Source organism: Pseudopipra pipra, chromosome 3, assembly GCF_036250125.1.
Source record: "Pseudopipra pipra isolate bDixPip1 chromosome 3, bDixPip1.hap1, whole genome shotgun sequence".
NCBI classification, from domain to species: Eukaryota; Metazoa; Chordata; class Aves; order Passeriformes; family Pipridae; genus Pseudopipra; species Pseudopipra pipra.
In genome coordinates, this window is record NC_087551.1 from 71,464,259 (window position 1) to 71,489,300 (window position 25,042).

Consider the following 25,042-nt stretch of genomic DNA (forward strand, 5'->3'; position numbering starts at 1 on the left):
GCCAGCACGGGTTTGTGAAAGGCAGGTCCTGTTTGACCAACCTGATCTCCATCTGTGATAAAATGATTGCTTAGTGGATGAGGGAAGGCCTGTCGGGGTTGTCTACCTGGACTTTAGTAAAGCTTTCGATGCCATTTCCCACAGCATTCTACTGGAGAAACTGGGTGCACATGGTTTCGATGGGTGCGCTGTTCACTGGGTAAAACCCTGGCTGGATGGCTGAGCCCAGAGAGTGGTGGTGAATGGTGCCACATCCAGCTGGTGGCTGGTCACCAGTGGGGTCCCCCAGGGCTCAGTACTGGGGCCAGCCCTGTTCAATATCTTTATCAATGATCTGGACAAGGGAATCAAGTGCTCCCTCACTAGTTTATAAATGACACAAAGTTGGGTGGGAGTGTTAATCAGCTTGGGGGTAGAAAGGCTCTGCAGAGGGATCTGGACAGGTTGGGCTGCAGTCAATTGTGTGAGCTTCAACAAGGTGAAGTGCTGGGTCCTGCCCTTGAGTCAAACAACCCCAAGAAGCACTACAGGCTGGGGCAAGAGTGACTGGAAAAGCAGCTGGGGGTGCTAATCAACAGCAGCTGAACATGAGCCAGCAGTGTGCCCAGGTGGCCAAGAAAACCAATGGCATCCTGGCCTGTATTGAGTAGTGTGGCCAGCAGGACAAGGGCAGTGATTGTCCCCCTCTACTTGGCACTGGTGAGGCTGCACCTCAAATCTTGTGTTCAGCTTTGGGCCCCTCACTACAAGAAAGACACTGAGGTGCTGGAGGGCAATGGAGCTGGTGAAAGGTCTGGAAAACAAGACTTACGAGGACCAACTGAGGGAGCTGGGATTGTTTAGCCTGGAGAAACGGAGGCTTAGAAAGGAGGTTGTAGGAAGCCGGGAGTTAGTCTCACCTCCCAGGTAACAAGGAATTGGCAAGAGGAAACAGCCCCAAGTTGCACCAGGGGAGTTTTAGATTGGACATTCAGAAAGATTTCTTCACCTAAAGGGTTGTCAAGCATTGGAACAGGCTGTCCAGGGAAGTGGTGGAGTCACCATCCCTGGAGGTACTTAAATGACATGTAGATCTTGCACTTAGGGACATGATTTAGTGGTGGACTTGACAGTGCTGGGTTAATGGTTGGACTCCATGATCTTGTATCTTCTAACCTAAAATATTCTGATTCTATGATTCTCTGTCATCATGAAGTTTCCTGCTTAGAAATAAGCCACTGTATCCTTCTGTATTCTTGGTATAGCAGCAGTGGAGTTGGTATTATTAACCAAGATTAGACTAATAATGAAAAAGGAAACAATTTAACATAATTGTGGGTTTTAGCCCTAACTACTTCATGAATATAGAGATAAAACAAAGACATTCTGCTTGTTGTGATGTCAACTTTAATGTACCCTTTCTGATTAACAAAATTAGACAGCAGTTAAACAGTGATCAAATTAGTCTTTATTGGTTCATTATTTGTAGGAAACTGCCCGGAAATACAAGTGTTGGATCTTTTACCAGCAAAAAGTGACAGGTTTATTGCATGATTATTGATGTACGCAGCAGAGGGAGATAACATTCTGACACAAGCCCTTAAAAAAGGGTACTGCAATTTTGTTTAACCAAAATTCATATTTAACAAAAAATACGGTTTTCTGCAAAAATCTTATGCTACCACATGCAACCCCCTGTTACTTAAGTACATCCTGTTTGGGCACTTTTAAGTTTTTCCAACGCCTCAAAATTACTTTGTATTTTTCACTTTCAGTTTTGTCCCATAATTTTTTTAAGACTACTCGCATAACTACGGCAGTTCCTGTTTCTTTATCTTCGCCTACTATGAGATCCAGTGTGTCACCAACTTTCACCTGGAAACAGAAAGAGAAGATGAGTGATTATAAACATTCTCTGGGGAAAACAAGTCCCCGCAATCTATATCCAATTTCATTTTTGTTTCTTTTTTTTCCATTCAATATTCTTATCACACAGGAGAGGAGGAAGGCAGCCAATGCTAGACCCTGATAGATCCTCCAGCTATAAATTTCTAGGAAAGCTACGGTAATAAGCAATTAAATGGCCCATGACCTTCCCTGCCAAAAGTTTCACCCTTCCTATTACACAACCAACACCTAATCTGTGAAAAAGGTGTAATGTATGGGGTTTTTTTCCTTAAGGGTGCTTCCCACCAATCTTTCTCTATCAACACAGACACAAAACAGCAAAATGCAAAGTTCTCACTCCTGTCTTTAAAACAACTTAAAGTGTTTTAAAGAACAGAGTGCTCACCAACTGCTTGTGCTCCTCTCAAAGGTCACAGAAGCAGCACACCTCTCAAAAACTAGCCTCAACTTTATGGGATCAGGAGTGAAAACTTCTCATCATACTGCTCTTTGATGACAGTAACTACCACCAAGGATCACCCTCACATAAAGAAAGGGTGGGTAGAAGTATGTTTGTCACCATTCTGGTGAGCTCTGATGTCAAAAGCTTATGGCCTGCAACCCTTCTGGCTCTTCCCCTAACCGTGGTCCTGAGTGCTCTGTTACAGATGCAATAACCTTCCCTGAGTTACCTCACTTTCAAACCCTTTCTATCATCAAACTTTCTCGTTTTCTTTAATCATGTGCCTGCTTCACCAATATCTCAGATTTAATCATTCCTACTCCATCAGCCTTGTGTATATACCATCACTTCTTTCAGCAACTTAAAATGTTCTGTCCTTGCTGCCTTCTCCTGACTTTCAGCCTTAGATTTGAATCTCCAACAACACAAGTCTCCTGTCTGCCTTAGGGAATAAGGTTTTACCAGGGGAATCATAGCCACAAACACCCCTCCAAAGCTGGAAGTGGTGTTAGCAATGCTATGCATTCCCATTTGCAGAGTGATTTAGAGGGAGAAGGTAATGCCTTAACTATTTTCTTCTACTGTATTAAAAGGATTTAAATTTTAAAAAGTCTTACAGTTCTACTTTTCTTCCATAGTTTTTCTCCATTCAGCCTGAGTTCATTATTGTAGAATGCATCTTCTACTTTACTGAAGAAAAACAAGGTATTATTGCAGTTACAGCATGCAGCAAATAAAATGCAATTGCTTTTCTGCAGATACACACCACCAACGTTCACATGCAAGGCACATTTCCACAACTCTAATTTATGCATAAAGGACACCTTTATTTATAAGGTCAGGGCAGACCTGAACTGGAAGTAAAGAAAAAGTCTTTCACAGATATTAAATGAAATAATAGCACATAGTTGCTCTGTGCCAGAAAAGCTGTTTCTAAAGATGTCTCCTGAATACCCAATAAATAATGTACCCTTTCCTGCATCAGCCAGTTTAATAATTTTTAAGTGATCAAGTTATACTAATATTCTGTTCTAACAACACTGAAATATAAGGCTTCTGTAGGTTGCATTAGATCAAACATGTGATACATTTATTGACTGCACATTTACCTGTTGGACCTGGTACATTAGGTTTGTATTTACCATCACCTATTTCTCCAGCCATTAAGCAGCGCATTATTTTACTCCCTCAATCTCAAATTAGATCTTTTTGTATTACTCAGTACAGTATTTTGCGTTTTCTTCATTTTAAAAAAACAGTAACTGATAGAAAATGCCTCCTCAGCAATCTTAGAAATACTGCAGACAGGGAAAAGCAAAGTCAGGCTGTTCCAAGGGAGTTAAGGTGAAACAAACAGGAACAGCCATACCCTGTAAACATATATTTAGACAATTAAAACAGCTACACCAAAAGAAAATCCAAATGCTGGGTTATTCCAGCAGTAAAAGGTTATCAAAAGTCGAATTTAAGATGCATGACATCTTTCTCATCAGCAAGTTGTTTCTTCTGTACTTACTTTCTCGCCATGTCTAGGCCAGCTTTTATGATCACATCATATCGAAGAGACTGCACTACTTTTTCGAGATCCTTGTAATCTTTTACTATGTTGGGGTCATTTTCAAATTCATCTTCCAAATCACTTTCATCTTCATCCTCTTCTTCCTCTTCTTCTTGAACAGTTTGTCTGCTCCTAGAGCTTTTGTTACTTTTGTTCCGCAGAGAAAGTACTGAGATATACTCTGGAGAAAGTCTTAGTGCACTGAGTTTGACTGGGGAAAAACTGAAACATCTTCTGTAGTTTACTGTGCTTGCTTGACAGCTACATAATATGCTTCTCCTCCAAGTGGGATACAGTTTATTTGAGGGAAACTTCTCCCATAGTCCGAACCAGACATTTAGTTTTCTAAAAGCAGTGATGGGGAATCTGAAGCCAGTCATAGCATACCCTAAGATAAATCAAACATTCATATGTAAAAATGAGCAACTGCTTTGACTATTGGAAGGATTTCCCCACATATGGAATAATAGTTACTACAAAAAGATGATTATCTAGTTCCCTGTACAGCAGTGCATCGCCTAAAAGCACAGGGCTTTAGATGGCCTTATGATGTGCCTTTCTCATACACTGTTCGCCATTACAAAGAGCTAAAACACCAGATGAGAAACAAACACAAAAAACCCCAGTGGAATACTCCATTCATAACTCCTTTTCTGGTGTTCAGTACTAAATGTCCAAACACATTGGTGGCACTTTTGTCCCTACATCCGAAATACAATTCACAAAACAAGCAGAAATTAAGTTAACCATGTCATAAAAAGCACAGAGAGATCTATATCTACCCTGAGTCATTCTCAAGTTCCTGAACAAGCAAGCAAGCAAACCCAGAAAAGCCGAAAGCTGCTTAACTTCAGTTTCTGCTTGGGCCACAACACTGCTATGTGGCAGAATGCTGCACAATGTCCCCTGTTTCTCCAAATGGTAACTGGCACCACGGTAGGGTTTGGGAGAAATAACACAGCTCTGTGTACCAAAACAGGACAGACGTGCAAGCTCCCCGGCGCTGCTCCCCTCTGGAGCCATTCCTAACCTGGGACAAGTAGGTGGAAACAACCCCCAAAAACCCAGATGTCTTTCAACGCTGTGAGAAAATGATTTACAGTCCTTACTGGGTAAGGGTGCTGTGCTGGCTCTTATTATAGTCTTATTTCCATGGAAATACGTGTTTCTTCATGAGACTGGCGCTTTCCCCACACCCAAATGACCTCTGCTCAAATCTGAAATGAGGCGGTTTTTGTGGTTGCAGAAAAAGCCCTGATCAATGAGGGCAATTACTGGTCAAATAAAAATAACCACATCTCCTTTCTCTCTTTTTTTTTTTTTTTGGTATTTCAATGTATGACATATAGTTTAAATTGTAGGATGGTACGATCCTCGCAGAAGACATTCGCCTCTCCTTAATTCGCAGACAAATTCCTAGAGCAGTTATTTGAACGTGTAAACAATTATTATTGCTTATTTTTAGCGCTCGACCTTAGTTTGTTCCCCGCTGGCAAGCGGGTACAAGCGGGCTAGGAGGGCTGTGAGCCCGTCCCGAAGGAAGGGCGCCCTCTCTCCCTCGTCAGAGCCCTCGGGCAGGCACAGCCTCACCCACCACCCCCTAGCCGGGCCGGGCCCTGACCCGCCGTCGGGGCGCTCGGGGCCCGACCCCGGGCAGCTCCGCCTTCCCTGGCCTCTGCCCCGGGCGGACTGGGCCGCGCAGGCCTGACCGCCGCCGGGGGGGCCGCGCCGGTCCCGCAGCGCCCCGGCCCCGCCACCCCGGAGCCGCGGCGCGCCCGCCCCGGCCCTGCCGAGGAGCGGCCCGGCGGCCGCGGGCCTTACCTGGATCCCACGGGCGCCTCAGGCCCCGCCGCCGCTGCCGTCCCCGCGCCGCCGCTCGCCGGCCGGAGGCGGAGCCGCCGAAGCCCGGGCTCGGCGCCCTCTGCCGGGGCCGGGGCCTGGCGGACCCGGGGTGGGACGGGGAGAGCGGGCGGCGCCGGGGCCGCTCGCTTATCCGCCCTTGTGCCCATCGGTTTGGGAGTGTATCTCACAGATGGGTCACGTTGGAAGCGATCACAGTGGGTCATCTGGTCCTACCTCCCTGCTCAAGCAGGACCATCCTAGAGCACATGGCGCAGGATTGTGATCACAGGGTTCCTGAATATCTCCAGTGAGGGAGACCTCACAGCCTCCTGAGCAACCTGTTCAGTGCACGGTCACCTGCACACTCAAGCGGTTCTTCCTCATGTTCAGGTGGAACTTCCTGTGCATCAGTTTCTGCCATTGCCTCGTGTCCTAGTGGTTGGCACCACCGAGAGGAGCCCGGCTCCATCTTCTTGGCGGCACTCCTGTAGATATTTGGCGGTGTCTCTCCCCTTCTCCTCCCCGTGCCCGCCGGTTTGGGAGCGGAGGCCGGAGGGGGTTGGCAGAAAGGCGGAGGGCGGTGGGTACCCTGCTGTTCCCTGCCCAGCCCCGGGCCGGGAGGGGCCCCCCGAGGAGCCCCCTGCGCTCCAGCCTCTGCCCCTTCCTCGGCCAGGAGACCTGTCCAGCCACAGCTGCTCTCCCGCCCCGCTGTCAAGCTTCCGAGCTGTTTCCCGTTTTATTTTTTCCGGTTTTCTAGGGATTTTTTCCCCCCTGTGTTTTCAGCCCCTCATGCTCCGCCCACATGCCTAAAACAGAAAACGGTGGAAATGCTAGTTTCCCGACCACAGATCAGTTTGAAGGACTTGGCCACCATGACAATCTGATCCCACTGTGGCCTGGGTTTCCCCTTATCTTTCTTTCCTTCACTTTACATCTCCCTCTTTCATTCCCCATCTCAATTACTGATGGTAATTACTTCTCTTCAGTGTTCAGATACTTGGTGCTTCTGAATGCTCTGATTGCTTAGCATTTGGGGAATTCTCTGTATCCTAACAGAATGGGTACAAAATGCAACCCTGCCAGATTGACAGCATCTTGCCCTGATGTAAATGGCTGCACAAGGTCCGGGGTAATTCTGGCAGATGAAGAAGCTCCTCCGCCTTACAGTTCTGTTTTAAAATGCTGTTGACAGATCAATCATCCCTTGGAAGATTATTGGCAAATCTGAAAAGTGATCTGTGGAGCTACTGCTGCACAACAGCTTGCAATGAGCACATTATAAGTGATTGGTTAATTTTACGCCTATATAAACTTTGTCATAAAATGTTTGAATGGGAGGTTTTTATCTCAGGGGTATTTTGTAATGGAGCAAGTCATTGGCAAAGCTATTCCCCCTCTCTAGAAACCTCACTGGGAAGGAAGCTGTGAATGTCTTTATTTTGAATGTTCCAGTGCCCAGTTATGAGAGATTCTGACCAATTTCAATTGAGAATATAAATGCTAACTTTTTAGCACTTTCCCCCTATATATCTTAAAATACATACTTGCTGAGGAGAAAAAAAAGGTTGACAAGAGTAACTTTCTTGCATTCATAGTGGCACATAGTAAGTCAGAACAGAAATTGATATCTAGAACAGTGCGGAATCCCCGAGCAGACATGTTACGTCCTCTATGGGGGAAAAAACTCCACACTGAAAATTGAATGAAAACCACTCCAAACCTAGCTTTCCATACGCCCCGTTCTTTTCAGATCTCTTGAAGTTCGATTTGTCTCATGTAGGATAAAAGCCATGATCTAACGTTGCTAAGAGCGAAGTTAGCTTACTCTTAGTAAAGAAAGGTTAATCAGGCATTATATGTTTTATTGTACCTTCATATTGAAAGGCAAGGTAAAGAATGTGCCTAAAATCACTCTGTCTTTTATATTTTCAAGTATGATGATAAAGTGGCATCTTACAAAAGCAGAAATTAAATAGCCACAGAGCAAATGTGACTTGGATGTCATGAACATGCATCTGATTTATCTCATCATTGCACAACCCCAAACAGGGACATCTTGCTTCATTTCCTAGTCCAGCTATATGGGTGACTGTTCTAGTTGTACTAATTAGAAGGTGCATCATGTTACTATGTCTCAGTCATGAAAGCAGATGCTTACCGAGCAGTTGTTTTCAGGATTCATTCAGACCAGGACCAAAGAGGAACTTCTGTGTCCCATGGATCTTATTGTCAGATTGCCTCCATGCCACAGAGTGCAGAGGCCAGGAAACCCCTAGCACAAGATTTGTAGTTGTGTGAGGGCTTGGCAACTTCCAACATGAGCCAGTAAGTGCATTTTTTAATTAAAAAATGCAAAAAAAAAGAGTTAATAATCAATAATTCTTCTTTAATTATATGGAGCTGTAATTATAACCAAAACGTTTCGGCAGGGTGAAAACCTCAGTGTTAATTTTTCTCTTCTCCCAGTTTGCCATTAGATGGCAGCGAAAAGCTCCTCTCAAAGCTGCCACGGGCTCAGGCTTCCTTCACAAGAGGCTTTGCTCAGCCACAGACCGGTCATATCTATCTCTAAGAAGAATGTTCTTTAAGCTGCTTTCAGGTCATTTGATTATTTTATTTTTTTTTAAATCATATGACATCTCAGCAACATACAGTCGAAAGTTTCAGCTTTGGTAAGAAGTAGTGATCATTCATCTCTGGCAGATTAGTGGTGGTCTAACTTTTATTTTTTTTAATTAGTCTGACCAAGATGTATTCTTCTTCCCAGGGCTATTCTCATAGAATTGCTTCTTTTTTTTTTTTCCTTTTTTTCAGTCAAGTCATCTCCTGTCTAGGAAGGGTAATTCTTCTCTTGTTTATAATTTTCATGTTGTGTATTTCCATATACTCCCTATGGCATTCACTCACAAGGAGACTAGTCTTTTAGGTTTGGCAACTCAGAGGGGAAATTCTCAATAGCTTTTGACCTGTACGTTGGGTTCTGTAATTGGGAATTCCCTCCCCACTGCCTAGGGTTTTTGTTGCCTTTATTTTCCTGCAAGGTCTGTCAAGAACAGACTCCCCAGGGAAGTGGTCACAGCACCAAGATTGACAGAGTTCAAGAAGCTTTTGGACAATACCCTCAGGCATAAGGTGTAACTCTTGAGGATGGTCCTGTGCAGGGCCAGGAGTTGGACTTGATGATCCTTATGGGTCCCTTCCAACTCGGCATATTTCGTAATTCTGTGAAGTGACAGCAGTAGATCTGCTGACACTCATTGCATCTCAAAGTAAAGAGCACCAAATTGCCATTAGAGCCCTGTGAGTACCTCTGACCAACATTCTGCAATGCACATCTCGCCAGATTACTTGTCACTGCAGATTTAGCTTCAGCATTGCATTGTTGAGACTACATGCCTTTTAAGTTGCACTGTTTATTTCAAGGTGTACTGAGAAGGTAACTGGACAGTGTTTTACGCATGTTTATGCTGCCTGGGAAAACACAGTGTCCCCATGTGAGCATCACCTTTAAGTTTGTCCATATTTATTTGAATAATGAGTTTCCTGACTGCTAATTTATCTCCTCCAGTGTTATAACTATTGTAACTGCTTAGATGTTCTCTTTTCTTAGTCCATAGTCCAGAAACAATTCCTCTAACTGGTTACTTGCATCAGGTCTGTGACTTGATAATCTTACCATCTCTTTCTCTAAAGCTCCTCTCTGAAAAATAATCTTTCATGCAGAAGAAGATCCCTTTCTAGCCCTTCCAGTGCTGTCTTTTCAGTTGACACTCTGCTCTAAACTACCCATTCTCACACATTTGCCCATATAGTCTACTGTGCCAGTTTTTACTACAAAACAGCGTGCTTATTCTCTTTAGGATACCTTTAATGTATCCAGCCACTATATACACTGAAACTTGGCTCTGTTTCTCTCTCCTTACCAAGTGTTTGTGTTGCCGTTTCACCTCTTGCAATAACAATCGCGTTATGAACTTCTGTCCATTTTCTCTTGCAGCCGCATTGGCATCCTGCACAAAGAATCCCTTTTCAGAAGCAAGCAAGATTTCACAAAGCACCTTTGACTGCAGCTTACTTATTCCTTGAAAACACATCTTAGACATTAAAGATGGATAATTAATGGAGTAAGGTAAGATAGATGTGTTTCAGGTATTGTTTGGTATTTTTTTAAGTGATGGAGATATAGGCACTTGCTAAAGTAGTATTCTCTCTTTTTTTCCTATCCTTTTCACTACCTGACTAATTTGGCTTTTGTCTGCCTTTTACAGTAGAAGACCACATTGAGTCATAAGAAGAAAGAATATGGAGGTGGGAAGTGCAGACTGCTCTAATCAGCACTGCAGAAGCAACAGAGGCCACCCTAATCAGTCAGAGCAGGGTGACCCACCTAAACCCGAAATACATAGCTGCTTTGCCATTGAAAACTGGTGTTGCATCACTGGTTAAGCAAATGAGAGGAAAACAGTGAGTAACTTCCTTGTCAGTCTGGTATTAAATCCAGCTACACTAAAATTAAAGGCTCTGCAGTTCCACTGCTAATTCTTAATTTTCCCAATTTGGTGAGAGGTTTTCAATGAGATTTGTTTGGTTGTTTCCCCCTCACTTTCTTGTTTGCCACTTCTCTAAAACATGATTTTCTTTTATAGGAAAAGTTAATATACTTTTGCCTAAAAAGAACTTAGAGACTTTCATTCATTTTGTAGTGAATGTGCTCAGGTCCTGCTGGTGTTGGTTGCTGCTCTAGGATTTATCTAGTTACCACTAACAGCGGGTGGCAAATAAAAAGGAAAAGCAATCAATTAAGCAGTCATTCTTTGAACCTTATTTATTAGCCATAAAACAACATAGTCCATGAGCAAATGTTAATTAGTTTGAATTATTTGTTTATTTCTGTGTTTCCTCTGTATTCTCCTCAGATTAATGACTTTAGTATTTAGGAAATAATGTTCTCTTCTCTAGTTGACAGTAAATAGTTCAATATATACACAGGAAAAAGGCTGTGCAAAGTACTTCAGCTTCCATTGTGACTAAGGAACAAAGTTGTCTTGATTAGCATTTATAAACACTATTGCATTAGGAAAGAAAAAATGATCTGTCAGTGTCAATACACCTTTGAGATATATATATATATGTAAAGAAATAATGTAAATGAAGGTACAATAGGGAGGGATAGAGTGTCAGAATAATCATATTACTTGGTGTCAAGGCTGTCTCATCCTTTCATGGTGTCCAGCTCCAGAGGTGTAAAAGATGTGTAAATTGCACAGTGGAAGATCTGGGATGATCTGTCTCCTATGGAAGTGTGTCCTTGGAACACCAGCTGTCTAAACTCTGTGTGTTCTCATCACTGTGTGACCACCCCTTCTGTACACCTCTCCTAAGGATACCCTGTGATACAGTGTTCACCATCTAAAAGATAGATGAAGTCTGGACACTCTTAGTGACACACGATACATGCTTTCATTAGTTCATCTTTTCAAATCCTAGACTAGTCCCTTTTTCTATTGTGAAATGGGAAGAAGAGCTGATCTACCTTCTAGAATTTGGCCATTTATATACATTTTAATAATATTTGCTGTTATTTTGGCTTATAAAATAAACAGTTCCATCTTAATATCTTCCTGTTTATCAGATTTCTCGATGGTTCATTCTCATTATTTTGTTATCTCTGCCTGTCCCATACTCAAACTAGAAATTACCTAGAAAATGTTACAAAAGAATAAGCCTTTCAGGATGCTATCCAGCAGTCATGACTAGGACTGAATTCTGAAACTGAGTCCTCTGTAAGGTAGCCTCTCTTTTCATATACACTATTTTTTGATAACTGTGTGTAAAAACCTGCCCTGTCAAGTGGCAAAGAGAAGGCAGCAAATAAAGAAAAATAAATAAATAAATACAAACAACAACAAAGCCACAAACAAACAAACAAAAACACAAAACCCAAAACCAAGCAAACAATAACAAAGAAAAAAGGGAGCCAGAAGAATACTAGATTCAAATTGCAAGGTACAGAGGTTCAACACTTCTCAAAAGAAGATAAAGGCTTCCATTGCTACCAGAAAAAAAAATGCTTCATCTGCAGGGCTTGAAAACATAGGTCTTGAAAAGTGTGAAGAGTAGAAGAAATCCCATCAAGTCATAAACTAATGGTGGTGGTTTAAATGACTAATAAGTATGCAGAGATTTTCAGTGTATATTTTTGTTGGGAAAGAAGCACAATGAAGTAGCAGTATAATATGAGGATAACTAACTTTTTATCCATTGGTAAGAGAGGTAATGCAGAAAATCATATCCAGTGGGAGAAATCATAGGCTTACAGAGCTAGTGTTCAAGCTAATGCTGAGAAGAACTTGGTTGCACTGCTTGCAATTACTAGTAAGTCTTATGATAGAATAAAAATTCAAGGAGATGGGAAAAGTGCTAACATTGCACTATTGCCCAAGACCTGGAGTGAGATAATCTCAAAATTGCATCAGACCACAAACATTATCAAGCTGATGAAGAAAAAAAAAGACAAATTTCTTTCTAAGCTGCATCAGCAGAGTTGTCAAATGCTGAACTCTCACCTTAAGCAGAGTGTGCTGCTTTGGGAAACATGGTCTAATGAAGACAGATTTGAGAGAACAAAGGAAAATGACAAAAATGCATAGAAATCCTGGGGAGAAAGGTTGAAGGAACTGAATCTGTTCCTCAAAATACAGGAAAATATAGTGGCAAATGTCTGAGCTCATCATCAACACTCTTGTGGTAGTCAGTGAAGAGATGTCGTCATCCTTCGGATGCGATTGATCTGTTTCAGATGTCTGTGTTGAAATGAGATGAGTTACATCATAGAAGCACTTGTTTCTCTTCATCATCTATCAAGGATTTCCAGGGAGACTCACTTAGATGTAGGTGGCTGCTGTCATGCAACCCTTCCTTTCTCCTCTCAATGTAAAGTGCTTGATATGTTCCAGTAAGCACTTTGTTACAAATCTGGTCATATTATTATCTGTGTACTTAACTGTGCAATGCGATAAATCATTACTATAAATTTGCAGCAAAGAAGACTTTGTGTTAAAAGATATATTCTGCAAAGATAGTTTGGCAAAGTAACAGGAGTCCTGTGGGCCGTGGAATAATACTGTTCACTGATTTTTTTCTGAGAGTTGTATTTAAACTTGCCTCAAATCAGAAGATGCATAAATGACCTTTGATCAGTTTTACTTCTCCGTGTCTATAGACCTGTTATCTGACATTATGCCTCATGAGTGAAGGAAAGCCCTGTCTTGGTTTTGTCCTATTCCAAGTAGCATGATCCCAAACAGTTCCTGACCATGATTCAGGGGTTGGCCCAGGCCAGGGACAACTACCTACCACAGGCAGTTTAGATTTAGCCTCCATTTTCTGGAGGCTGGGGGAATTTAATAGTGTTGACAGGCCTAGACATGTCAGTTGGCCTCAAGGCCAAAGAACAGGCTCTTCTGCCATTTAATTTGTTTGTATTGATGTCACCTAAGAGTTTGTTGACTTAGGGAGAAAGGTGTGCTTTCAAGCAGATCTGAAGCCACACCTAGTTGTGTAGGCTGACACCATCCCTTGAAGTCTACCCAGAAGTCTAAGGATTCATAGGCATTAAGGCAGCAACTCTTACATGTTTCTTCTTGAGACTGTTTCTGAAATCACAATTTCACTTCTGCTCAAACTTCCAGACTTATGATTCCATGGCTGGAAATCATGGCTTTGTTTACTTCCCTAACTGTATACTGCTAAGAAGCCCAATGCTTTTGGTCTCAGACTCAGAAGGGAAACAGTGGCACTGCTGGGATCCTGGTATAATGAGGCTCTGCACCATGGCAGCAAGGCCCATGTAGGAAGACACGCATAGTGGAATCCAATCAACATTTATTACCAAGTGGAGATTTACAGTACCACCGATCATGCCTTCCATTAAAAGTTCTACTAACGTAATTTTAATATCAACCCTCCACTGGAAGAGGAAATGCAATCCTCAATGTACATTCCAAGTTCTTACCCAAGACACGTGCCAAACAGCTTCGTACAGTTGTCTAAAATCAGTTTCAACCAGCCAACTCCCATCAGTATTTCAGTCTTGTTCTGCTATGACAGTGAATGTGCACCTGTAAGGAAGGATGCTTCAAAATAGCTGGCAAATTTTGATTATATGACTGGAGCTGCTGCAAGATAGGTCCTTTCCACTAAACAAGCAAGAGAAGGGCCAGCCTAACTAATGAAAAGGTAGTGTTCCTATATATTAGAAAATACTGGCCTTTTTCTCAAGGCAAAATCAATATGCCAAAAATGGACATCAAGGAAACATATCACCAGATGATGCTAGATTAGATCAGCATATATGGGCTAGTTGATGCATACTGCAAAGCTGGATTTCTCTCTTCAAATCTGTCCTTTGAAAAAAAAGACCAGGTTCTAATATATAAATTTGTATGTTCACAGATGGATATTAACTAAAATAACTTATAATATGACTCAGGTGAGTACTGAGAGCTGCAGTAGCATGAGCTTGAAATGGATGAAGACACTGATATGAGCCACAGAGTAGAGTAAGTTCTAATATATGAGTAGTAAGTTCTAGTCTATGCCCAGCCAAGGATAGTGAAAAGCTGGTTGGGGAGCATGGGATCTAGTGATTCTCGTTGGCAATTGATGGTCCTAAAATATTTTAGATGGATCAAGATTGGCATCTAAAAGGTAAGAGTAAATTAATGGTTAAGTCAAAATTATTTCTCATTAATTCCACATAATGAACTTATTTTGCTAAAGTTTCTTATTTTAATGCAATGTATTTAAATACATTACTTATATGTCTCTGAGACTATTTCTCTGCCTCCTTTTACAGACAATTTTTTTTTCTGCCAGTCATTTTAGCTAATCTTGTTTGCTAATGCATTACACAAAACAGCACAAGTTTTGCTTCTGTTCACTGAATTGAAAGCTGTGCCTATTGCAAAGTTCAATTAACCTAAAAGTCACTGGTGGAATATACAGAATTACATTTAACTCAAAAGATCGAGATAATTTTCTCCCTTCTCTTTGCTAAACTATATCTCAGCATGATGAAAACTAAGAGCACACTGCTATCAAAAGCTGATTGATTGAGGGAGTATATTGTCTTTTCTAACAGAAAAATATCGGAAGTGACTTTTGGCCACCAGATAGCAGTGCTTCTCTTTGTACAGTTCTCAACTCACAGTGTTCCTTGCCTTGTAAAAAAATCCATATATTTGATTCCGGTCTCTTTGCTCAGATACATCTTTTGCAGACTTCATTATAGACTTCAGCTGGGAAAAAAAAAAAAAAAAAGGTAGAGATTTTGTAATTAGGAGTGCAGGTGATTTATGTGTTCAGGAGGAATCAAGAACATTGCAGATTTCCAGAGCAGGGGAATTTGGTTGTAGAAATCTAACAGAGCGTAGGCATTATAATTATAATTTTCAATGACAAAAGTTTCAAAGAAAATCTTAAGCTTAAAATATTTTTAGTGCTTCTCCCTTGCTGCCAGTACATTTCCCTATCTGCATTAGTATTTCAGGAATATTTCAGAAGGGCATGTTTTTCGCCTCAGAACATAAACTTAACGTAGTTTTATTATATCGGTAATTTATAATTTCTGCCAAATGTGTTCAAACCTCTGGATTATTCTTTATTTTTAAATAAAGGAACAGATTTTACATTATTTTTAGCAAAAAGAAAGATATCCTCATTTTCACTGAAACTTGTTAAAATGCCAAAAGTGCAATATACTATATAATAATAATAATAATAATAACTATCATTTGTATAATGTTGTGTTGGTTCATGTCACCTTACAAGAACTGTGCATCATCCTAATTTGTTACAGATTCAGTTCCAGATCACAGGCAAGATGCACAGCTAAAGAGAATGGGAAAGGCCATCTGACAGTTATTCCCTCATTTTTATCTGTCCTGGTGTTGACATCAAAGTGTCTCAGCTGCCGCTTTAACTTGCAACAGTCAGTTATGATCCCTATGAGATCATGCAACAGCTTTATCACTTTCTTTTCTCCCAAACAAGGCAGGAGAGATAATAATGGAAACCACCCCTGTCAGCTTTACACTGGAATATTCTTTTCTTTGGCTATTTTAGAGCCCCAACTGGATTCCCTTTGTTTTACATCTCCTCCAGGGAATCTGTTGTCAGGATGGTGTGAGCCCTCACTTTACTGCTGTGATTCACGTGACTTTCCTCGCAAGGAATTTCACCCTTGTGTAGTGTTAAGCTTGTCTATTGAATGAAAGGGTGACCTTCTCTCCTGTTTGGGATTCATTTAACTGTGACAACTAAAGCAAAGTGTTTGCAAGGAAAAGTAGTGATAAGAATGTTTTCAGCTTTGTCACCCCTCTCTTATTCTAGGTCCATTACAGTTTCCTTTTTGCTCTCCTTGTGTCTATGATCATGACAACTCATCTTCTGATTCCCAGCTTTCAGCATATAACTAATGAATATTCAGAGGCATAAGACCCTCAATTTGATTACTGTTACCATAGTTACACTATAGATAGACTGTGCCTCTAATATTTAGGAACTGGACTCTGATTATGATCAGGGATTTATTAAAAAAAGAGGGAAATGTTACTTCAAAAGTACTTCACACAGAGTACCTCTCAGAAGCTCTTTCATCTTGGTATAGAATAAGGATTGATATCTTGAGTGGTACAGCTTACAAATTTCCTTTATTCCTTGGGAAGAAAAAAATATCTATAGCTTTGTCAGGCATTCTGAAACAATTAATGTGAGACTCGGTCTAGACACGTTTCCTGTGCTTTGGGACTCAGTTCTAGCAGTGCCCTTGGAAAATCTTCAAAAGCAGTCCTGCCCTTAAAGATGGCAAATGAGTTATGTAGTGCTGCACTTGGATATCCCCTCACACTTTGTTCTGAGATGAATAAAAACTTATCCAATTTTGAAATCAGTTGATTAGTCTGAGCCAACAGGACATCTTCCTCATCTTTTAAATAGAAATAACTGCTTCGTGACAACAGAGTCAGCACATTGGTGTCTCTTTTTTGTAGTTTATAATGTGGACAAGATTGTTTTTGTTCATTTGTCTGTACACTGAGACACTTGATGGATTTGGTGAGGCATTGGCATAATATATCTTCAGTCAGTTAAGGGAGGAGATACAATATAACTATAGCATTTACTGTGCCAGAAGCTAGAACCTCACCTACGCAGAGGCTACAGCTGGAAGAATCTTCAGTTCCACTTGTTACACAGGTTTCTTTAAGGAATAATGGTAGTAACATATTCCGATCCAAAGAGTGCTTGAAATTGCAACCAGTGATCTGAGAACTAGTGGTGAGGCAGCTCTGAACAAGATGGGATCTTAAGTCCTCAACCTTTCACCCACTGCTCCCGTCACTGGAAATACTTAAGCCTCTTTTACCTTTCCTTCTCTCGCTCATGGTTGGATTTTTTTTTTTTTTTTTAAATAGAAAAAGCCAGATGTTTTTATACACATAAGCTTTTCTCGGCAGTAACTGCAGCTCAACCTCTGCAGTCCTGTGCCAATCCCTCCATACCAGAACACGGCGCCGTCAGCAGAGAGGAACCACCGCCTCTAAGACCCAAACGAGGGGCGGGGGACAGAGCTCCCGGGTTTGCCAGAGCAGCCCGGGGAGGGGGAGCGGAGCCCGCAGCGGAGCAGGACAAGGGCCAACGGGGAGGCAGCGACTTGTGGGGCGGCGGACACGAAGGGCGGGGGCAGAGGTATGGGGCGGGGGCGGGGGAAGGCGGTGGCGGGGCGTCACGGAGCCCGCTCCGCTATAAAAGAGCCGGGCGCGGCAGAGCGGCGCATCCTTGGCGCTCGCAGCCACAGCGGCAGGAGGAGCAGCATCGCTATCGCGGCGGGACAGCATCAGACGGGCATGGGGACGGCGCTGGCGGCGCGGCTCGGCCTGGGGCTCCTGCTCCTGGCCCTCCTCCTTCCCACGCAGGTGAGCCCCGGAGCGGCTCGACGATTCCCCTCCGCCGGCCCCCGTGCGAAACACGGGAGAGCGGCCACGCTGAGACCCTCCCTCCGCTTCCCCGCCGCGGGAGCGGCAGAGAGCCGGGTTTCTCCGGAGAGAAACTCCCGTCCGTGTGCGCCATCCCGGAGCCCGCCGTGGGTGGCGGGCGGCTCCTCCGCCCCGGGGCAGCGGCGGCCCGAGAGAAGCAAGCCCGGGCAGCCCCGGCGGGGGATGGGGCGGGGATAGGATGGGCGCGGACGGGCGGCGGGGGCGAGCTCGGCGCCCTGGGATGGCGGGGGCGGTGTCGTGACTTAGCCCGGTCAAATTAAAAAAGATGAAGCGGCAGTTCGCCGCCTTTTTTTCCCATGGGATCCTCGAAGGAAAGCCGCGGAACTGAGGTGTACGCGGCGGCGCAGCGTTCATTCCCCCGCTGATGAGAGGGAGAAAAATCTCTCCAAATCCGAGAGAGCTCCGGGAAGGCAAAAGTGTTACAGCTAGAGGGCAGCGGGTCCCTGGTCTGAACCACCCCAACGAAGCGTGTTGGGCTTTAGGTCCGGTCCTGGGGCTCGGTTCACGGCAGGAGTGGGAGGTTTGGAGGCTCGATGCAAAGTCACCAGCATCTGGCTGCCGCGCTGACTGAGCCTTGCCCTTGGCGCAAACGTAATGGATGCAGAAGCGATCCGCTTCTCCCTGAGGGACCAAGCCGAGCGGGGCTCCCAGATTCCGGGTCGGCGTGTTGTTCCTAGAGACCACCTCTTCAAAAAGGTCAATAACACAGTATCAGAAATACAAACAGCAAAGGGATTGCCGGAAGGTGTTTTAATTCTCCCTCTCCCTTGGTTTGCAAGGAAAGGCATTATCCTTTTTCCGTTGGCTCAGTGGAGTTTTGCCTTTGACAGTGATGAGAGTAGGGTCAGACCCCTTGGGTTACTGGTATTTATCACACTCACGTTAAGAAAATCTCCAGGGTCCCATCTACTATGATGTTGTGGAACTTGGCTATAAGCCCTTTCTCTTCCACACACAAAAACAAATCCAGAAAAAAAGGTTTTCTGTTTAAAACTAAGAAAACTTTTAAAATATATAACCAAGTGTGGAAGGGTTGTGGAATCTTCATAGGAAAATTCCAGAGTGGGCTGGGACTTGCCTTTTAGGTTATTAAGTCTGCAGTTCATTATTGATCACTTTCGGACTGGTTTCAACAGAAACTTCCACACAGCGATTTTTATCCTGCAGTTCTAAATTGCTTCCAGCATGGTGCCGGTTGCCAAAACCCGTAATTAACAGAAGCTTTACACCATCCTTACATTGTCTATGGTATGCTTTTTTTTTAGTAGAATGTACTGAAAGAAAATTCTTATGCAATTTTCTAATAAATTTAACATTAACTTCATGGCTTCAGTATTGAGGGACAAATTTATTTTTTTCTTCTGCTAAAGAAAATCTATTTTCTCAGCAGCACTAGAAATACCTGAAAATTAGGACTCCTTTGTGGAGAGTATTATTTATTAATGAACTTGTTTAAAAAAAAAAAAAAGAAAGTTGTTTTTACTTTAATTAACTCTAAGGGCTTACCAGAATGCTCTGGTATAATGCAAGTTTGCTGCCACAGAACCGAAGCCAAGCTTTCTGTACTGTGCTCATTTTTGGGGAGCAGATATGTGATTCCTGCTCTTGTTTTTCATCTTGTGTGTCACATGATTTTTTCACCGGAATAAAGGAACACTTTAGCTTGTCTTTGAAAGTCATCTTGTGCATGTATAGGAAATAGCTTGATATTGAAGTTACACAGAGTGTAGGTTTTTGTTCTGTTCCTGTCATGCAGAGTTATGAGGGAAAAACAGTATTTTTTTAAATTTTGCTTTCTGTCAGGATTTTTAAAAATTTGCTAATATTCTGTGGTCTTTCTGCTGCACTTTTTTTTCGTACGTTCTAGCATGCTGATAGGTTCTGATTTAATCAGTATGGTTTCATTGTTCTAACTTCAGCAGTTCAGTCTACCGCAGCAATGTAAGAGAGACTGAAATATTAAATCTACTCACATAAGCCCCACCTTCCTTGAAAGGAATCCACAAACCAGTCCCAGAAACAGTATTAGTAGACTCTTGACCATTGTTTGCTCATTTCTGTGGCTTAGCCTGCAAAGGCAGACTGCAATTCACGCAGTTGGTTGAAGGTCTTTCTTATCCTAAGATTAGTCTTTGTATATCTGCATAGCTCTACGTATGCTTTGTTTATTTGTTTGTGTCTGTGTGAGGTTTTTTAAAACCTACTTATCTTCTATTTTAGAGCAGGGTTTTGATAAAGTGATAGTTGTGTAAAAACATTTAGAAAAATATTAGATTTATTTCTTTAACAAATCCCACGTGTACAATTCAAATTGTCTTTGTCCTTAACTGCACAATGAGAGACACGAGCATTTGTATGTATTGTATCTGAGTATTGTGACTGAGTGTTGCTACACATTATTACTAGTAATTTGTCTTTTGATTTAAAAAAAAAAGGCAATAAAAACCTTTTTGTTCCCCCCCCCCTCCACATTCTAGATCTACTGTGATCCCGCTGGAACAAGTCCATCACCTTCAAACTATTCTTCAGCAAGTTCCACTTCTCTGTCAACTGTGACAAATTCAGTGAACAATACCACCACTCACGGACATGGAAATTCTCTTCACTCAACCACAAGTCTTTTTTTCATTCTCTCTGTTTCTCTTCTGTATTTTTGCTGTTAAGAGACTTTGGCATGGAAATGGCTACCACTCCCCACCCTGTTTCCTGAACCATCTGAGATGGCTAGATCTCCAACCCAGCATGAGAATAAATCAGTCCAAACTCCACATCAAAACAGCTTGGTTCCACTCCATACTCAAATTAGTACCAGTCTGACCTAGAGAAGCACTCAGTATTCTGACTTTCCAAAGCTGACCAATGTGAAAAGACCAGCTTCAACAAGGAGGTAAAATGATGAGCTCTTTCACCAAATGAGTTGGAATTTTGAAAAACAAGATGGAAGCAAAAAGAGACAGTATCGACAACCCCTGATTTTAAACCCTGGAAAACAAAGAAAAGCTCGAATGATTCTGTTTCTTGCACAGCCTACACAGTTATAACTCATGGGTAGTATGATATATGAAAAAGGAACAATATCAGTGGAAAGGCTTTACCTGAGATTTAATTTCTATAAATTTCATACAAGGCTGAAATAGAATACCAAATTTTTGTAAGAATCTCTTGTTTAACCTCAGTCCTAACCAAATGGTTAGCCAGGCAGGGCTAGTTTTGAAATAGCTAAACCCCCCCCAGTTTTCATAAGAGTGGAATTACTTATGGTGGGAATTTGAATTTGACATTTTCTTTAAATTGTTTGTATATTAAACCATATGTGCCAGAGAAAGGAGGTGTGGAAACATTGGAAGAAGCACCAGGAGCTTTTTGTAAATGAAGTTCAGAAAAGAACAAAAAAACAAAAAAATGTCAAGAGATAAATATCTCCTCTTTCCCCTACTTCTCCTCCCAAGTTCTACAATTTGTATAATTAATTTTTGCTCCTGGAACTTTCCTTAATTATGAAGGATTTATGGAATCTTTTCAGTAATATTCTAGTGCTGCTTTTTTTTTTTTTTTTTTTTGGGCACAAGGTAAAAAACTTACTGCTTTTTTTTAAGAGTTTCAATTGTGATAGTCTACTTTAAACATGGGCTAATATTTGCAGTGGGGAGAAGGAATGGGGAGAGGAGAGCAAACCGCCAAAACAGAAAAGAAATTAAATGATTAGGTGTTTAGAATATGAAGACTGGAGTCTTAATTTAATCACTGAATTTAAAAGTTATCATTGTAAATACTACTTTTTTTTAAAATTTTCTGAATCAAAACTGCTATACTTGCACAGATTGTTTCTGTATCATCCAACACTTTAGAGAATAGTATCTGGTACTTGATCAAAACAAGCTTTGTTGAGGAGGTTCAACTACCTTGATGATGATACCTTGTCAGAAAGAAATTAATTATGTTGATATGATCACATGTGAGTGTACATGACCATACCACTGTCTGTAGATATTTATCTCAGTATAAGATCATGTTAAACATGAGTGGCTCTCTAATTTTTTTTTTAATACACATCTGTCTTTCAGTTACTTTACCATCAATTCACAGTACCATATATTAATAGCAAACTAACAAATTCACGTCAATGAGTGTACATTTCCTTATGCTTATCATTTGTATTCAGTAAAATGTTAATGACTGTATTTTTGTGTTTGTATAATTATGCTTTGATTTATTAGCTACTGATTTTCATTGAAAAAATCTGTAAATAAAACAGTGGACAGGCAATGCATTCTAGATGTGCTCCCAGACACTTCTACAAAAACTTGTAACTTGCCTGTGTTAAGTGAATGAACTGTTAAGCAAGATGGTGTATGTGATTAAAAACCTCAAGGTCTAGAAATGCTGAAGTGTAACTAGTTTTATTTCTCTGGAAGGTTTAGTGGCACTGGGAGTCTGGATTCCACTCTGAAACCAGTGACTGAGATTTGATTAATGTTTCTAGTAGCTGCAATAAGTTTTCCATACTTATTACAACCTCTTCCCTTTCTAAGTATTATTATTGTTGAGGAATCCATCTGGTGCAGGTAGCTCTGCTTTCATGTTAGACAAACAGTGCTTAAGCAGTTTTCCTTTTGTGGCAATGAGTAATTTCCCTCACAACGGCTAAAGCTGTTTTTCAGCTTCTGGTTATCAAGTATGTGAATTTACTGTTTGAGGTTTCTGACTCCCACAAACACACTAACATACTAAGAATATCCTAATAATACAAGCTGCACCATTCTTGATAAAGGACAGAGGCTGGAAGAGGTAGGAGTTTATGCAAAACTTTGCTGAAAAGCAAAAATTAGCCAGATGAGAATTCAATAACAGATTGTCACAAACTGTAACTTTCCAAATCTGTGTCTTTGTTGTTTTTCAGGTATGCTCCTTTCTAATAACCATTAGGATATTTGATATTCTGAGTGATTATCTTCACTCCCTAAATGCGGAGAAACACATTTAAAAGCCCCTAAGCACTTAGGCATGCTGCACATGAGTCTGTGTTTGTCAGTGGGAAAGAGGCCCCTGGAGAGGCCTCCGGAGGGAATGTGGCTCGGCAGGCCTTTGCTTATGTTCCTTTACTTTTCCAGTAGGCTGAACAAAGCCAAGGAGCAGGATAAGTTTATCAAAGCTCACTGTTTGACTAAATCTTGGAATGTGCGGGGAGTATCAAAGCATATTGTTCCCTGCTTTAGCTTTTCTCCAAATGCTCCAGGAGAAAGCAATGAAGATCAATCAACCAACCTGGCTCTGTACCGTTTTTAAAAAAACATAACATTGAAAATAGCCTCTCTATAAAGACAGGCAGAGAATGAGAAAGGCTGCAACAATTATCCTTAATTCAAATGAATTGAGGTGCTTGGCCTATTTGGTAGCACGCTTTTTTTTCTTTTTTTTTTTAAAGTAGAACCAGATTGCTCTTTAATAGCATCTAAGTGTATTTAAAGTCTCTCAAGTTTTTGAGTTTTCACCAGACCAGATGAGTGATTTAGAAAAATGATCTGGTAACCTTTTTTCCGTTCCATTCCATCACCGGACAATAGAATCAGTGATGAAGAAATCCATTCAGGGAAAGAGGATGTGATGGATGTAACAAAATGGGGAAGGAGGGAAGGCAGGAGAATGGAGCCCACACATAGCACTACTATTTAATTTTTTTTTAAATTACAGCTATAATAACTAGAACCAGCTCTCACCTATGCCTCTCACTTTCACAAATCTGTCCAGCTGAAGTGTGTCTGGATAATGTATATTGCAATGACTCTGAAACAGTTCTGCTTCTGTTTGATGCATGGCACTGCTTTTGATGTAAACATATGCTAGCCCCATATGTCCTGAATAAAGTATAGTGTTAATATTTGAGTGAAATAACCTCAAATGAGAACTTACAGTTTGTTTGCAGTTTACTGTTCCTTCCTTCACAATGTCATACTCTGAATACCCTGTAAATTTTTTCAAACTTCAGTTTTCAGTTAGTTTAGAAATGCACAGTGTCTTTGAATGAACAACTTTCATTCAACAAAAATCTCCAAAAGGTGAAGTATTTTGGGCCAGATCCAATACCCATAAGCTTCTACTAGTGGCCTCCTTGTTTTCAGCAAGATGCAGCCATGTTCCCCAAGGCTTTCTCCACATGTGAAAGCAGTGTGCATGGTGATGCAAAGGGGTAGTCCCCCTTTGTCTGTGTGGAGATGGGACATTATTAACATCTCAATAAATGACTTTCCAAATGAACTCAGGGTTAGTTTGACAAGCCATTGCCGATTCTTAACCTAATCCATCAAACACTTAGGATTTGCCTATACAATGCAAATATTCTCAAGCTAGCTGGAGACAGTAGCATACTCTCTAATGTTATTAGTACAATGTTTAATATTGAATAATTTCTCCTGAGAGTAGTTCTTACACAGCCTGTTGGCCTGTGGAAGGGCTCATGAGAACAAACATTTGCAGGGCCGGGCTCTTTGTCAAGGTCTTTCCAAGTCAGCATTTCCCTGCACTCAGGTTACACCTGGCTCAGCAGGGAGCTCACAATGACACCTTGTATTTGAAAGTGAAGATCTATATAAACGTGCATATTTTAGAGGCAATTCAGAGAAATTTGCATTTCGTGTGCATTCAGGCTTATAGGGATTTGATTTCCGATACATGACTGAAATGATTTAGGTAGCAGACTTTATCATCCAGCATCTTTATTGTAATGGATACAATTGAGAATGTTTCTTGGTTTTGCATTAAAGATAGCTTTGAAACAGGAGCTGTCAGCTCTGCCTTGTAGCAGCACAAAGCTCTTCATTCTAGAACACACACTACATTTGATGCACTCTAAAGGTCTACTGTGTCCCAACAGATGAAGGGGCTGGTTATTTTAAATCCACCAGTTTATCTACAGCAGTTTGAAGAGCAGTACTAGGCTTTCTGCCATACGTGCTTTGAGATGTGGTGTTTTCATCATTATGCAGTAGCCTCAGGAAAGATACTCGAGCCTTACTTCGGTTATCAGCCTTCAGTTTTCCAAGTGAAACCCTCAGCATCCTGCTCATGAATGCATAATTGCTCTGGTTTAGACTTCATCAAAATGTCCAGAATGAATGACCTGGAGCTGAAGAAAAAGACCTGATCAATTCTATACCACCCAATCAAAATCCTAAACTAAAAAAAATCTCATCTGCGAAAGGTCATTCAATTCTCTCTTGAATCCAGTAATACTCCCTGCAATGTATGTGCTACAAGTAC

At 41.5% G+C, this 25,042-nt stretch overlaps 2 protein-coding genes and 1 long non-coding RNA gene across 3 annotated transcripts; 2 read left to right on the forward strand and 1 right to left on the reverse strand.

Moving 5' to 3' along the window:
• Positions 1-1,424: 1,424 nt before the first annotated feature.
• On the reverse strand, positions 1,425-5,814 carry MTRES1 (mitochondrial transcription rescue factor 1). The gene is made up of 4 exons (XM_064649844.1): positions 5,709-5,814; positions 3,846-4,275; positions 2,947-3,019; positions 1,425-1,854 (listed from the first exon to the last, which is right to left on the reverse strand). Exons 2-4 carry the CDS (start codon positions 4,265-4,267, stop codon positions 1,678-1,680), a joined length of 672 nt encoding a protein of 223 aa, XP_064505914.1. The 5' UTR covers positions 4,268-4,275; positions 5,709-5,814; the 3' UTR covers positions 1,425-1,677.
• Positions 5,815-5,918: 104 nt separating this feature from the next.
• LOC135411789 (uncharacterized) lies at positions 5,919-9,814 on the forward strand. The gene is made up of 3 exons (XR_010429316.1): positions 5,919-8,054; positions 8,196-8,328; positions 9,727-9,814. It is a non-coding gene; the product is annotated as an uncharacterized LOC135411789 (long non-coding RNA).
• A 7,735-nt stretch (positions 9,815-17,549) lies between these two features.
• Positions 17,550-22,166, forward strand: CD24 (CD24 molecule). Its single transcript, XM_064649845.1, has 2 exons — positions 17,550-17,704; positions 20,263-22,166. The coding sequence occupies exons 1-2, from the start codon at positions 17,636-17,638 to the stop codon at positions 20,446-20,448; spliced, it is 255 nt and encodes an 84-aa protein (XP_064505915.1). The 5' UTR covers positions 17,550-17,635; the 3' UTR covers positions 20,449-22,166.
• Positions 22,167-25,042: the final 2,876 nt, after the last annotated feature.